The sequence below is a fragment of the Grus americana genome, chromosome 8 (assembly GCF_028858705.1).
Source record: "Grus americana isolate bGruAme1 chromosome 8, bGruAme1.mat, whole genome shotgun sequence".
Lineage (NCBI taxonomy): Eukaryota > Metazoa > Chordata > Aves > Gruiformes > Gruidae > Grus > Grus americana.
In genome coordinates, this window is record NC_072859.1 from 8214967 (window position 1) to 8228000 (window position 13034).

Here is a 13034-nt window from a genome sequence, read left to right on the forward strand (position 1 = left end):
CACATCTGCCTTCAGCCAGGTTAAACACAAGGAAACCGGTGTCAGAACGTGCAAAGACTTGCCAGAGGTCGGGGAGCAAAGAGCGGCAGCGCTTGGAGCGCAGTTCCAGTACACAGGGAGGCGGCCGCCCCCACTCCGCTGGAGGTGCCGGTGCCCGCTGTAGGCCAGGCCTCAGCTGGCGGGGACCAGCGGCCGCGGGGCCTGAGGCGGGGAGGGAGCACGGAGGGAGCGCGGGGGCGGCCTACGGCGAGGGACGGGCCCCGCGGGGTAGCCCCGGCCGCCATGGAGACTCGCCCCGGCCTGCCGCCCGCGCAGCTCTCGCGAGACTGTCCGGGACTGTCCCGCGCATGCGCAATGGGCGGTGCCGCACACCGGCGAGTGGCAAGCGCCCTCCCTCGGAGTACCGGAAGTTGCGTTCTCTTAGGCAGAGGTGAAAGCCTTCCCCATTGGCCGGGCGCTGCGGGGCGCGGTGTCGCCGCCGGCGGTGATTGGCGGTTCAGCGCGCGGGCGCCGCGCGGGGTCGGGATGGCGGCACCGTCCCGGCGGAGCGTTGTGTTCGTGACGGGCAACGCCAAGAAGCTGGAGGAGGTGGGAGCGGGGGCGGTTGCCTGGCGGCGGCCCGGCCTGGCCTGCCGGGGCTGGGGCCTGACGGGCGGGTTTCCCTCTGCAGGTCACTCAGATCCTCGGGGACTCCTCTCCCTACACGCTGGTGGCGAAGAAAATTGACCGTAAGTTGGCGGCGGGGCCCGGGGGGACGCGGCGGCGCGGCCCCGCCGTCTCCTCAGCACCGGCCTTTGTTTCCCCAGTGCCGGAGTACCAGGGGGAGCCGGACGAGATCTCCGTGCAGAAGTGCCGCGAAGCCGCCCGGCAGGTCGTTCGCTTTCTCCTTCCCCTTTCCCGCCGGGAGGCAGCCAGGAGCCTCGGGGCTTCCGACCCAGCCCTGAGGGTGCTCAGGGACGTGTCCGGGCCTAGCCTGGCCTCGCTGCGCTCCCCTCAGCCGGCTGTTTCTGGCCTGTGCTGGGCGATGGTGGGTTCTCGCTGGTGGCACAGCGGTTGCTTAGGCAGTCCTGCTGCTGCTCTTCTAGCCTCTCGTGTCCCGCCAGCAGCAGGAGGACGTGACAGCTCCTTCAGTCCAGCCCCGGCAGCTGCGGGACAGCTTTCTATCAGCTGGAGCTTCTGATGGATCACCTTCCAGAGCTGTCTCTGGGATGGGTGTCTTAAAACAACCAAGTGAGGATTGAGACTTGAGGAGAATGGAGGCTTGCGTCCAGGACACAGGCTTTCCCTCTCCTTGTCCCACCGTTCCTGCCCCCCAGGAGGGCAGGGGGTGTTCAGCTCTGCTCATTTTTCTCCACATGAGATCTACCCTACCACGCTTCAGCCCCTCTGGCCTGCCTGGGGAGAGCATGGGTTTAGTTGTGTCTGTCTGGTATGGATTGCCTCCGAGGCGAAGAACTTTAGCGGCTGGTGGATTTTTGTGATGTTCCTGTTAGCATGGAAACGTGAGGATAGGATAGAGCAAGACAATGGGGTTGGAAGCAGTGCCTTCCTCTTGGTCTAACATTTCCATCTCTTGGGCTTTCGCTGTAGGTTCGGGGACCTGTTATAGTAGAGGATACGTGCTTGTGCTTCAATGCCCTGGGGGGGCTTCCAGGACCATACATGTAAGTAGGAGGGCGCTTGCTTCACCTTTCGTGTGTTAGACTTAGGAGTGCAGGCTGGCAGCGTATGCTTCACAGGGGATTCTCCACACGCCAGGAGCAATGGGGTCAGGGAGGTGATTACAGGTCTGTGTCCTTGGCTTCATCCTGCACCTCAGGGGCTGGACTTGATCTCCCTGAGCCTGGCTGTAAGTCATAGAATGGTTTGGGTTGGAAGGGACCTCAAAGATCATCTAGTTCCAACCCCCCTGCCATGGGCACATGCGAACCCCCTGCCCAAGTCACAGTGCAGGACGAGAGAAACAGACCCGAATCTCCCAATCTACGGTCCCTGCTCTTGCAGCCAGCTTGGGAACCTGGCCCTACAGCGGGCTTTGCGTAGTTAAGGCACCATGCGTTTCAGCAGGACTCTGGGAGGAGTGTCCTATAGGTTCTCACAGGGACTCCTTTAATCCAGCAGATAACAAGATTATTACGTTACAGTGTAACTCCTCTAATAAAATACTGCCTTTGCTCCTGGAATTAACTTTTAGTGCGATTAATTCTTCTAGACCATCTCTGCTGAGCTAAGCAGAGACATAAAAGCTTTATATGATGAAGTTGGCACTAGAACTGGGTATAAGATGTGAATGAGTTGAGAAATGTATTTCAGCATGTCGGTGCTCACGAGTGAGAACTGGGTTATTTACAAAGACCCCAGTACTGCAGTAAATTCAATACTCTACTGCTGTTTTCACTGTGTCCCATTCAGTTTAAGAGCTAAGTCTGTCATTATTAGTAAATTGTCCAGAATTGGGTGATTTGACAGCACACTTAAGAGGGATTCAAAGGGCTATGAAAATGTAGGCAACAATATCTCAAGGATGCCTGTATTTCTGGGAAATAATAGCAAAAATTAATCTTTCCTCTCTTCTTACCCTTCAGAAAATGGTTCCTGGAAAAACTCAAACCAGAAGGTACTGCCTCCCATGTTACTGCTCTGCACGTAACTTGGTCCTTTCCAAATGAAGCGGATCCCTGCCTGTGCTGGGTTCTGCTGAGTGTGCTTGCCCACGGCGCTGCCCATTTCATAGCTGGTTCCTTTCCTGCCCCGTTCTGTGCCCTTCTTCACGGGATGTTGTTTCCCGCAGTAGCTTCAGCATCATCCCTGGATTCCCAAACGCCTGCTTCTGCAGGCTGATGCCAGGGCTTCTGGGAACTTCTTGTTTGTCATCAGTGTGACCTGGAAGACCTGCTGCTCCCTTTGGCTTCTGTGCAAGTCCCTCTCCACTAATGCTCACCTCCCCTAGCATGCAGTGACTGCCTTTGATCTCACAGTTAAGGGTGTGACTGCAAATCCCACGCTGGTGTCACGAGCATGGGTATTAATCACGCTAATTCAGAGTGAGCTTTAGTCCTCCCTGGTGCCGCATGCTTGTTTGCTCCTGCATCCAAATTAATAGCGGAGTCCTGTGCTATTAGATCTGTGTGTTAGATTTGGGGTGCTGGCTTCAGTCATGTGAGGGACCCAGCCAAGAGCATCCTTGTGCCTGAGCTTCCTCACCCCCTGTAGTTCTTCCTCTCCCTTGTGAATGTGAGTGCAGAATGCTCCCTCGATCCGTCTGTAGGTTGGTGTGTTGCGCTCTGAGGGAAAAGCAGTAACTCCGGGATCCTTTCTGTGTCGCTCAGGCCTGTACAAGCTGCTGGCTGGGTTTGAAGACAAATCTGCCTACGCGCTCTGTACCTTTGCATTCAGTACTGGAAACCCAGAGGAGCCAGTGAGGCTGTTCAAAGGCCAGACTCACGTAGGTGGTGTGCCTGGGGAAGGGAGGAGGGCTTCAGTGTGAATTTTGTAACAGCGTTGCCTCTATTGAAAACGATTTTAGTGGCTCCTGGGTCACTGAATGCCCTTGGAGCTTGTTGGGAACAGGCTGAGGGAGAGCATGGGTGGTGGGTGCTGAATGCTGCAGCCCTTTGGCCCAGCTGTACGTACTGAACGCTTTGCACGTTACCTCAGGCTCTTCAGCCTCCTCATCTCCCTCTGGCAGAGTTGTATTTGAGTGCAGTTGTTAGTTCTCTTAATTGGGGGCGTAAAGGGGCTGTCCACAGAGGGCAGCACAATGGGGCACTGAGTTTAGGGCTGCTAATTTTGGTTACGTTGTCGGGAGGTGCTTGGGAAGGAGGACAGCACCATGCACCGAGCCTGTGGTGGCCGCGGTGCAAGCTATGGCTGCGTGCGTGTAGCTCTTCAGTCCGTGTTTGAAACGCGACTGCGAGGAAAGTGCTGCGAAACCATGGCTTACAGGGGTTTTTTTTTTTGCTATCTCGTGGCAGGGGCTGATAGTGGAGCCCAGAGGCCCTCGAGATTTTGGCTGGGATCCCTGCTTTCAGCCGAACGGCTACGACCAGACGTAAGTGGTGTTTTACCTCCAGCTCTTCACGTAAGGAAAGCCACGGTCGAGGTTGTGTGTGGAGAGGCACCTGCATACAAGGAGGGGTGGCAGGGAGAAAACGCCCTCCTGGATCCGAACGTGGTGGGTCAGAGGGGGGCTGCAGGCTCTGCCAGGGTGTCCCTACAGGTGCCACCGCTCTGTAGTCGAGCCAGGAGACCGCGAGCAGAGGGGGAGCTCTCGGTGACCGGGTAACGCGTGCTGTAGCCTCTCTGCTGCTGAGACCTGTGGTTTCTCTCCCGTCCAGCTACGCCGAACTGCCCAAGGCAGTGAAGAACTCGATCTCGCACCGTTACAGGGCGCTGAGCGAGCTCTCCGCCTTCTTCCGTCAGAGCAACTCGACAGAGCCCAGCTCCGGTCCCAGCTAGCCTCCCGGGCTGCAGGCCCCCCGCGCCGTCCCTGGCACGTACGGCCCCGGGAGAGCTCCGCTCTGCTGCGGGCTGCCATTAAAGCTGCTCCTGTTGAAGCCACTGGTACCCTCCTCCTCCCGTTTTTGTTCTGCGCGGCCCAGCGGGTCTGGATTCTTTTAAGCCGCACGTTTGTGCCTCACGGGAGGGCTCCCCCCGGGTCGGGGAGGGCTCCGGCCCGGCCGTGCGCTGCCCGGGTAGCGCGGAGCACGGGGGCGGTGCTCCGGGCGATAGGCTGCTCCCTCCGGGGCGCGGAGCGAAGAGCCAATGGGAAGCGGCCGGGGGTGGGGGTGGAGAGAGAGATACGGCCAATCGGCTGCGGGGCCGCCCCGTCCAATGAGCGCGCTGCGCACCCGGATGTAGTCAGCGCGCGGCGCGGCGGGGACACGTGCGGCGGGAGCGGCCCCGGGGCTGAGCCCGCCCGGCCATGGAGCTGCTGCCCCGCAGCCCCGGCGAGTTCGGCTCGGCACCGTACTGGGATCGGTTCTTCCGGCAGCGCGGGCAGCGGCCCTTCGAGTGGTACGGGGCCTTCCCGGAGCTCTGCCCCGTTCTGCACAAGTACGTCCGGCCCCGCGACAAGGTGAGCCCCGTCCGGTACCCAGCGCCGTGTGCCCGCACCGAGCCTTCCACGTGGGCGGCGAGCTGTGTGCCGCCGTGCCCCGGCTCAAACCGCCGTCACTGTGCGCTGACACGGACGGTGCGAAGCCCCCGGTGTGCCGCAGCGAGGGACCGGGGGACCCACGAGTAGCCCGGGACGGGGAGCTCTGGGGGTTAAAGCATCCACGTCATCCCCGAAAGAGACGCGAAAGATGCGTCGCTTCTGTGCCCGTGGCACTTTTCCGTATGGAAACGTTATCTTAGGGGCCCCAAGAGTGGGTTTGCAGGTGCTGCGGGTGCGGGTTTTCGCAGAAGGCTCGTGGCTGATACTTGGTCGTAAAACGTTTTGGGGCGCGTTTCCGGGGCATTCTCACCATCACGCTGCTCTTACGCCGCTCCCCAGGTTCTGGTGGTGGGCTGCGGGAACTCGGAGCTGAGCGAGCAGATGTACGACGTGGGGATGTGCGAGGATATCGTGAACATCGACATCAGCGACGCAGTGATCCGTCAGATGCAAGAGCGGAGCAAGAGCAAGAGGCCAAAGATGAGCTACCTGCTGATGGACGTGCTTCAGATGGACTTCCCTGACGCCCACTTCCAGGCGGTCCTGGACAAAGGCACCCTGGATGCCATCCTCACCGATGAAGAGGAGGCCACGCTAGCCAAGGTGGACAAGATGTTTGCCGAGATCAGCCGGGTCCTGCAGGTAGGAGGGCGCTACCTCTGCGTCTCTTTGGCTCAAGCCCACGTACTGAAGAAAGCGGTGGAATACTTCTCCCGGGAAGGCTGGGTCGTACGTGTCCATCAGGTGGCCGGCAGCGGGGACAAGCAGCAGTTTGTCCTACCGGTCTTTGTCTACGTCATGACAAAGTTCAGGAAGATTCCCGGCTCAGCACCGCAGATCCTGGAGATCTGCCCTGAGGAGCAGGACAAGCCGATGCGGGTGGAGAGCGCGGAGCAGCTGGTGGCGGCGGTGAAGGACAGGCAGCATTACGCCCTGCTCTGCAGCCAGCTGAGCAAAACCCCCTGCGCGGAGCAGGTTTCCCTGGATCTGTGTGACAAAGAGAGCGGGAGGCCTCGCTACACACTGCATGTGGTTGATAGCCCCTTGGTGAAACCTTCCCGGGACAATCACTTCGCCATCTTCATCAGTGAGTACAGCCTCTCCTGCCTGCGATGAGACGGTGCTCTGGCCAGGAGGTGCAGAACAGTCAGCAGTCCTGACCCTGCTGGAATTGGGGCTGGAGAGGGAAATAACCTGCCTGGGCAGGGTTCGGTTGATGTTGTAGTCCTGGCTTTGCAGTGGGACATGCGTTTGCCTGGTGGTGTAAGCAGAGATCAGGCACAGAGGTCGCTGGCTGAGCAGATGCCCATCTGGCAGCAGAGGAACGCTGCCTGCCCTGCCTCCAAGGTGGTGATTCCTGCCTTCACGCTGGTGACAGCCACTGTAGCACGTCGCTGCATAAAGCCGGAGCTCGGCGGACGCAGCCAGAAAGGCATCGCTGGTCTGTGTGGGCGTCCTGGCTTGCCAGGGCCAGGCTGCTCAGGGCTGCTCTTCGCTTTTGCGCTTGCACCTCGCAGAGATGTGTCAGGCTCTGCCAGCAGCACTGTTTCCTCCCTGCGCGCCTGCAAAGCTGGGGCTTAGCACGGCCTGGAGATGGGTCATGAGGCTGTTGGATGCCCCCTTACGAGATGCGGCTTTTCTAACCTCCTGCATGAACCTGCCCAAAACAGGGAAAGTCCTGGCTCTCTCAATGGTTGCAGAGCATGGCTGTAGGCATGCAGTGGTACCTCCTCATGGTGTCTTGCCATTCCCCGCGGCTCCTCTCTCAGAGCCTGGGTTGGTTGCCCAGGGACCGGGACTGGCCCAGGCTGATGGCAGCCCCTTCTGCAGTCCCGCAGGGCAGAGAAACCGAGTGGCTCTTTGGGACGGAGGAAGGGCGGAGGCAGCTGGCCGCCAGCACGGGCTTCGGGCGCCTGGTCACTGTGGCCCTGCACCGGGAGCAGCGCTACGAGGGCATGGCCGGCATCCAGGCGGAGCTGTCGGGGAAGGTGATGGAGCTGGCCCCGCCGGGCCTCCCTGCCCGGCAGCAGGTGAGCCCCACTGCCCGGCCCCCTCACTTGGCTTCCCCAAAATTGGGGCCAGGCTGGCTTTGTCAGCAGCGAATCCCTCCTCTTCAAGGGAGACCAAGCTGCAAGGTGTGAGCTGGCTGCCTTGGTGGGGAGGAGGCTGGCCTCAGGTGTAGCTCCTCTCGGTTTTCCCTCCAGCTGGCTGCCTTTGCTTGGGGGCAGGATTCAGTGTAAAGTCCTTGCCCTCCAAAACCCAGCATCCCAAGAAAACCAGGCATCCTGAAACCCTGAGAGTATCCTGCCCCTTTCTAAATCCTGGCTTTAACTTCTGTCCCTTCTGTCTCTTCCTTCTTGCCCTGGCTCCCCAAAGCTGAGCTCGTGCAAGAAGTCTTGGGGTGTTTGCTCCCTGTACCCCAACAGATGTATGGGAGGGAAGCTGGTATCCCATGCGCCCGCCCCCAGCTCCACTGTGGCTCCCTGCAGCGTGTTCTGCTGCTCCTGCACTGTGTCCACTTCATCCCGGCTCTTTAGCAGTGATCAGGACAGTGGGAATGCCAGGGTCTGTTCCTGTAGCCTTTCCTTCCTCATGCCAGTCCCTGTCGTCCCTGCAGGTACCCTTCCTGTCCGTGGGAGGGGACATCGGGGTGCGGACGGTGCAGCACCGCGACACCAGCCCCATGAGCGGGGAGTACGTCGTGGAGGACGTGAAGGGGGACGGCACCTGCTTCTTCCGCCGCCTCATCTTCCTCTGCAACAGGAACGTAGTGCAGTCGGAGGCTCGGCTCCTGGCCCCCACGGCTCTCCCAGGTATGTGGGGCAGGTGGGGAAGGGGCAGGGGCCAAGGGTGACTTTTTGGGGTGACAGAGAGTGAGGTAAAAGTCCTGGGACCTTCCTGCCTTGTCCTGGAGCAGCTCTAGGAGCATTTTTACGCTCTGCTGCTTGTCTTGTGGGTGAGGCAGGGGCTGGGGGTGCTTAGTCCCCAGAAATCAGCCCTGTCTCCCACCTTGCCTCACCAGCCGATGCCTCCTGTCATTCAGGCCAGAAGAAACGGAGGAAGGACAAGAAGAAACCCAGCCCCGCTGAGCTACCTGCAGCCATCGACAAGAGCTACCTGTGCTGCGAGCACCACAAGGCCATGGTTGCAGGGCTCTGCCTGCTGGGTGGCCCCGACCCTCTCCCAGGTGACAAGGCTGTGCTGGGGGCAGAGGCGCGTGTGTCCCCATGCCCCAGCTCCTTGGGGAGGGTCTTTCCTGGCCAAGGTGCCCCATGCACCCTTCCCAAAGCGGTTTGGGGCCGGCGGGTGGGACGAGCAGTGGGAGCATGGCCATTCTGGTAGCTCACTGGGTGCACTCCATTGGCAGGAGCTCTGCTGGCGGTGCTCGTGGTGGGGCTCGGCGGGGGCAGCCTGCCCCTCTTCATCCACGACTACTTCTCGCAGGCCTGCGTGGCCGTGGTGGAGATCGACCCCTCCATGCTGGAGGTGGCCACGCGCTGGTTCGGCTTCTCTCAGGGCAACCGGATGCGGGTGCACGTCTCCGATGGCCTGGACTATGTGGCCAAGCTGGCAGCTGAAGGTACCTTCTCGCGGAGCATCCCGGGTGCCCCATCGAGCCCAGGGGGTGACGTGCTGGGGAGCAGAGTCCTGGGCTGCTTTCACCCTCTGCTTCCTGTCCCTGCCCATCTCCTGCCATGTGTCATGAGCTCAGCCTCGCCAGGTCTCTGCAGCTCACAGGCCTGTCCTTGCCAGCATGTGCAGGGGACCTTGGATGTGCTGCCTCCCCCAGCGCTGAGGGCTGCTGCTGTGGGTTTCGTTTGGAAAGAGAAACCCCAGGAGAGAGAAGCGGCCATAATATGGCAGAGGGGCTGTCTTGACCACCCCGTTCGTTGCCTCCCCACCGTGTGTAGCTCATCTCTGTCCCATGGGATAACAAGTCTCTGCGCTCCCTCCTGCAGCCCCATCCCAGTACGATGCCATCATGTTCGATGTGGACAGCAAAGACCTCACGGTGGGGATGAGCTGCCCGCCCCCAGCCTTCGTGGAAAAGCCCTTTCTGCAGAAAGTTAAAACCATCCTCAAGCCAGAAGGTAGGAGGGGAGATCCGGCTGTGTTTCTGCGGCCAGGCTGGCTGGTCCTGCGTGGGGTTTGAGTAATGGGGCTGTGCCACTGTTTCCCATCCTGGAGAGTAGCGGCCAAGATTGCTGCGTGGCATCTGCCGCTCCTGGCGGATCCCAGATCCGGGTGTCTCAGTGGGCGTTGTGACAGCAGGGAGCAGGGTGGATCGGGTGGCCTGCGGCGCTGCTGGGTCAGCCAGGCTCAGACATCCCGGGGGGCCAAGGAAGGTTGCAGGAAGGCAGAGGGTGTAGGTGGTACCGGGGAACAGATCGTGTGGCCACCCACGATCCACATGGAGCTGGGCCAAGGGCACCAGGGGGGAATGCCGGCACTCCTCGTGCTGCCACGGGGCAGGCGTTTGCACCAGGGTGGCACCGATTCAGCTGCGTTCCCACAGGGAGTGGGGGAGCAGGGTGGTGTGCGAGGGCTGGTCTGAGCTCCCATCCCTCTCACGCTGCTGCAGGCGTCTTCGTGCTCAACTTGGTGTGCCGTGACGCCCGGCTGAAGGAGTCTGTGCTGGCCACCCTCAGGGAGGTCTTCCCGCTGCTCTACGCGCGCCGCATTGAAGGGGAGGTCAACGAGATCCTGTTCTGCCAGCCCAGCCCCGAGGGCAGGCGGGACCCCACAGAGCTGGAGGCACGTGCCCGGGCACTGGAGGGGGCCCTGCGGCAGCCTGGGCGCCCCTGGGACAGCTCCTACGTGCTGGCGGACATGCTGCAGGCCGTCAAGATCCTGTGAGAGGGGCTCTGACGCCACTTGGACGAGAGAGAGGTCCTTGTGTGGATGCTGTGGCCCCGCAGTGGAGGGATCCCCGTGGCTGGGACTGCCGCCCTTGGGGGGCCAGTGTGGCCTGGGTCTGCCTGAAGGATGGGACTGGCATGGGGAGGCGCTCCCCGGGAAGGGGGCTGGGACCATGGAGGGCTGTGCAGCCCAGGGGTTGCATTCAGGGTGGTGAGGGGGAGGAAGGTGCTGCTGGGGCTGGCGGGACTGTGGGTTTGGGTCTGTCCCAATTGCTTTCCTGTGTGGGAAAAATGTCCCTCCGATCACCCCCTTCCCCTCCAGCGCAGCTCCTTCCCTCTGATGCTGCCTCCCGCGTCTCCAGCATCCCTGGTCACTGGTGTTTGCAGAGCTCCAGCCCTGCCCCAAGCCTGGTTGTGGATGTGTGTGGGTGGCCTGAGAGCTGTGAAAATAAAGTGCTCAGGGCTGCTCCAAGGCCCACAGTGCTTTGCTAGGCTTACTTCTGGCACACCCCGCACCCCTGGAAAAGGTACGGTTACCTCTGGCACATCCCGGGGGCAGGCAGCTGCCCCTCCTACCCCACTTCCCACTCCCTGCTCACCTTCCCCAAACTGGACCCCACCACGTGCCTGCCCCTCTTCCGCATCTCTCCAGCCATCACCGCTGTGAACTGGGACCTGTAACCCCCTGTGCCCCCATCCCTTCTCCCCTCTACCCCCCTGGGTCAGCAGGGAGCCAGCCCTGTGCTTGGGCCCCTGGGCACACCAGCGCGCTTGCCCAGCTGGTGCAGGTCAGCCTTCCTGCGGGGTGAAAGGGCGGCAGGAGACCACCCATTGCGGTGTTCCCGCAGCACCCCCTTCCTGCCCAGGCGGCTCATTTTGTCTCCTGAGTGTTTCAAAGCCTGGTCCCTCCCTGCGAGGTTTAGCCGAAGAGCTGACCCACGCGTCCTTGCTGTTTGCAGAGCAGCTGACCTGCTTGTGCTCCCACGTTCATCAGAAGTCATTTTGGGGGGCTTGTCTTTCTCCCCTGCAACAGCTGGTACCAAAATGAGTCTGAGACATGATACCAAAGCGACCGGCTTGCAGACATCAAGGCAACAATGTGCTCAGGCACCGTGATATTTTGCCACTGATCCCACACCCTCACCCCGTGCTCCCTTCTGCCCTGGCACCCTGAGCGAGGACATCTTTCTGGCAGCTGCTTCCCAAAGCAAACCCTCCCCAGCCACCTTTCCACAGCCCAGGGTGGTACCAACACAGTGGAAGCAGCTCCAGGAGGGATCTGACCTGACCGTTGGCGTGGAGGCAACAGCAGCCGCATCCTAGCGTTGCTGCAGGAGCTGTCTCACCAGCTTTGCAGCTCACACACCCTGTCCCACCAGGGTGTTGGTGGGCTGCAGGTCATCAGCCTCTTCTTCCTCAGCAGGACCCAGCTCTCCTCCGCTGTGGGAAATCTTCCTTCGATTGGAAAGCTGAGGGAGGGGGTGCATGAGCCCGAGGGTTTGCAGTTCCCCAGCCCTGCAAGAGTCATGGAAAAGGCACCCCAAGCGCTCTTACCCCCTGAACCGCTGGGGACCATGGCCACCGCTCCAATGCAGGAGACAGGGCTGTTTGTGCCTAGGAGGCACTATGGCAGCAGTGCTGACAGCAAGCATGTCCCTCTGATTGGCAGCTGTGGCTATATTTTAATTTTCCAGCAGTTTCTGCTTTGGAAACCGCTCTGTTCAGATCCCTTCTCCCATGCTCCTTCATTCCCCTTCACAGAGGAACAAATCGGTGCCCTACTTTCTCCCTGGCCTGGCCCGCTTCTACGTGGAGGGAGCAGATGCTTTTTTTAAATAAGTGCTTTTGATGGTTCCCAGGCGCTGGAGAGCAGGCCTGGCCTGCTCCCTGCCTCAGATAACGGATGGCAGCGTGGGCTCCACACGTTGCTCACCACCGGGTCGCTCCGTGCTGTAGTGTGTTTGGGGCAGCACGTGGATGCCGGTCAATGGGAGAGACAAGGCTGGAGCTCGAGCTGGGTGGAAGTCTGCCTGCCCCCACACAGTTTCTAAAGCTCCTCTGTGATGAGCGCTTTTTTTGGAAGGTATCTATTATCCATCCAGCTTAGCGATGGCAAGTTTCTCAACTGGCTCAGCAGTGCTGCATTTAGTCTACTTTTAACGTAGTTTTCAATGCTCAACATAGTTCCAATGACATAGGTTTGTGTGTGTGCCCTTTATTTTACCAAAACCATCTCCTTTCTTCCCCAGGAGCTCGTACAAAGGCTGCGTTCATCCCTCCCTTGTCCAGTTCTGCCTTTCTGTTGTGCTTCCTAATCGCTGCGTAGCACCACATCCTGGTGGAAAAACAAAAGCCATCTATTAGAAGCAATGTAAGGATGAAATCTCAGTTCATTGCAGCTGTCCTTGCAGCTACTGACAGCCCTACAAGTTTGGTCTGGAAATACATTTCAGCTGGAAAATTGGCAAATTCATGAGGGCTACAAATACCTGAAATCCTCCTCTGCAGGTAAAATACTCTGAGGCTGGAATAATTGAGGTGTAGTAAATATTTCTCCCCTGGCAGCCAAAACATTCGGTTAATGTATACGTTTGGCAACTGTGTTTCTGTTGAGTGTTTTGGCAATATACTCATGTTTACATCCCTTACTCCTCACTTCCTTCCTTTGCAGCGTAGGCACGCTGTAAGCAGCGAGATAGAAACAAGCACTGCTGTCACTTAGCAACCTCCGCTGGCTTTGAGATGTTGACTTTTTTTCCTTTCTGGATTTCCCAGCACAAAAAGAGACGGCTGCGTAACTCATCGCACGGCTCAGGCGTGAGGATGCAGCCAGCCGGGGATGCGTTGGTCTGGTCCAGCCCGAATCCCCCTCAAAGCATCGCATCCGTGTCTCACTGCTGCTCCAGTGAGGAAGGCACCAGGAGGTGATGGGTCAGCACTGGGTTTCGTGATTTTTGGGTGGAGAGATGCAACTGGTCATGCCCAGCCACGGAGGCTCTTTGGCCCAGGGTGACTCT

The 13034-nt window shown here is 59.8% G+C and overlaps 2 protein-coding genes across 3 annotated transcripts; both read left to right on the top strand.

The window, feature by feature from the left end:
- The first annotated feature begins 467 nt into the window (after positions 1–467).
- On the top strand, positions 468–4560 carry ITPA (inosine triphosphatase). The gene is made up of 8 exons (XM_054834446.1): positions 468–588; positions 671–728; positions 807–871; positions 1591–1664; positions 2586–2617; positions 3330–3445; positions 3975–4051; positions 4338–4560. The coding sequence occupies exons 1-8, from the start codon at positions 526–528 to the stop codon at positions 4456–4458; spliced, it is 606 nt and encodes a 201-aa protein (XP_054690421.1). The 5' UTR covers positions 468–525; the 3' UTR covers positions 4459–4560.
- Positions 4561–4858: 298 nt separating this feature from the next.
- METTL13 (methyltransferase 13, eEF1A lysine and N-terminal methyltransferase) lies at positions 4859–10500 on the top strand. 2 transcript variants are annotated; one of them, XM_054834389.1, is made up of 8 exons: positions 4859–5077; positions 5498–6245; positions 6989–7188; positions 7776–7971; positions 8181–8345; positions 8526–8738; positions 9118–9249; positions 9741–10500. In XM_054834389.1, exons 1-8 carry the CDS (start codon positions 4925–4927, stop codon positions 10013–10015), a joined length of 2082 nt encoding a protein of 693 aa, XP_054690364.1. In that variant the 5' UTR covers positions 4859–4924; the 3' UTR covers positions 10016–10500. The 2 variants fall into 2 exon arrangements, with proteins under 2 accessions (XP_054690364.1, XP_054690365.1); XM_054834390.1 differs by having other exon boundaries at positions 8202–8345.
- The last annotated feature ends 2534 nt before the right edge of the window (positions 10501–13034 follow it).

Coding starts and splice junctions, on each gene's coding strand:
- ITPA (XM_054834446.1), top strand. CDS start 526: ATGGCGGCACCGTCCCGGCGGAGCGTTGTGTTCGTGACGGGCAACGCC. Junction 589..670: donor ACGCCAAGAAGCTGGAGGAG/GTGGGAGCGGGG, acceptor TTCCCTCTGCAG/GTCACTCAGATCCTCGGGGA. Junction 872..1,590: donor GCCGCGAAGCCGCCCGGCAG/GTCGTTCGCTTT, acceptor CTTTCGCTGTAG/GTTCGGGGACCTGTTATAGT.
- METTL13 (XM_054834389.1), top strand. CDS start 4,925: ATGGAGCTGCTGCCCCGCAGCCCCGGCGAGTTCGGCTCGGCACCGTAC. Junction 7,189..7,775: donor GCCTCCCTGCCCGGCAGCAG/GTGAGCCCCACT, acceptor TCGTCCCTGCAG/GTACCCTTCCTGTCCGTGGG. Junction 8,739..9,117: donor GGCCAAGCTGGCAGCTGAAG/GTACCTTCTCGC, acceptor TCCCTCCTGCAG/CCCCATCCCAGTACGATGCC.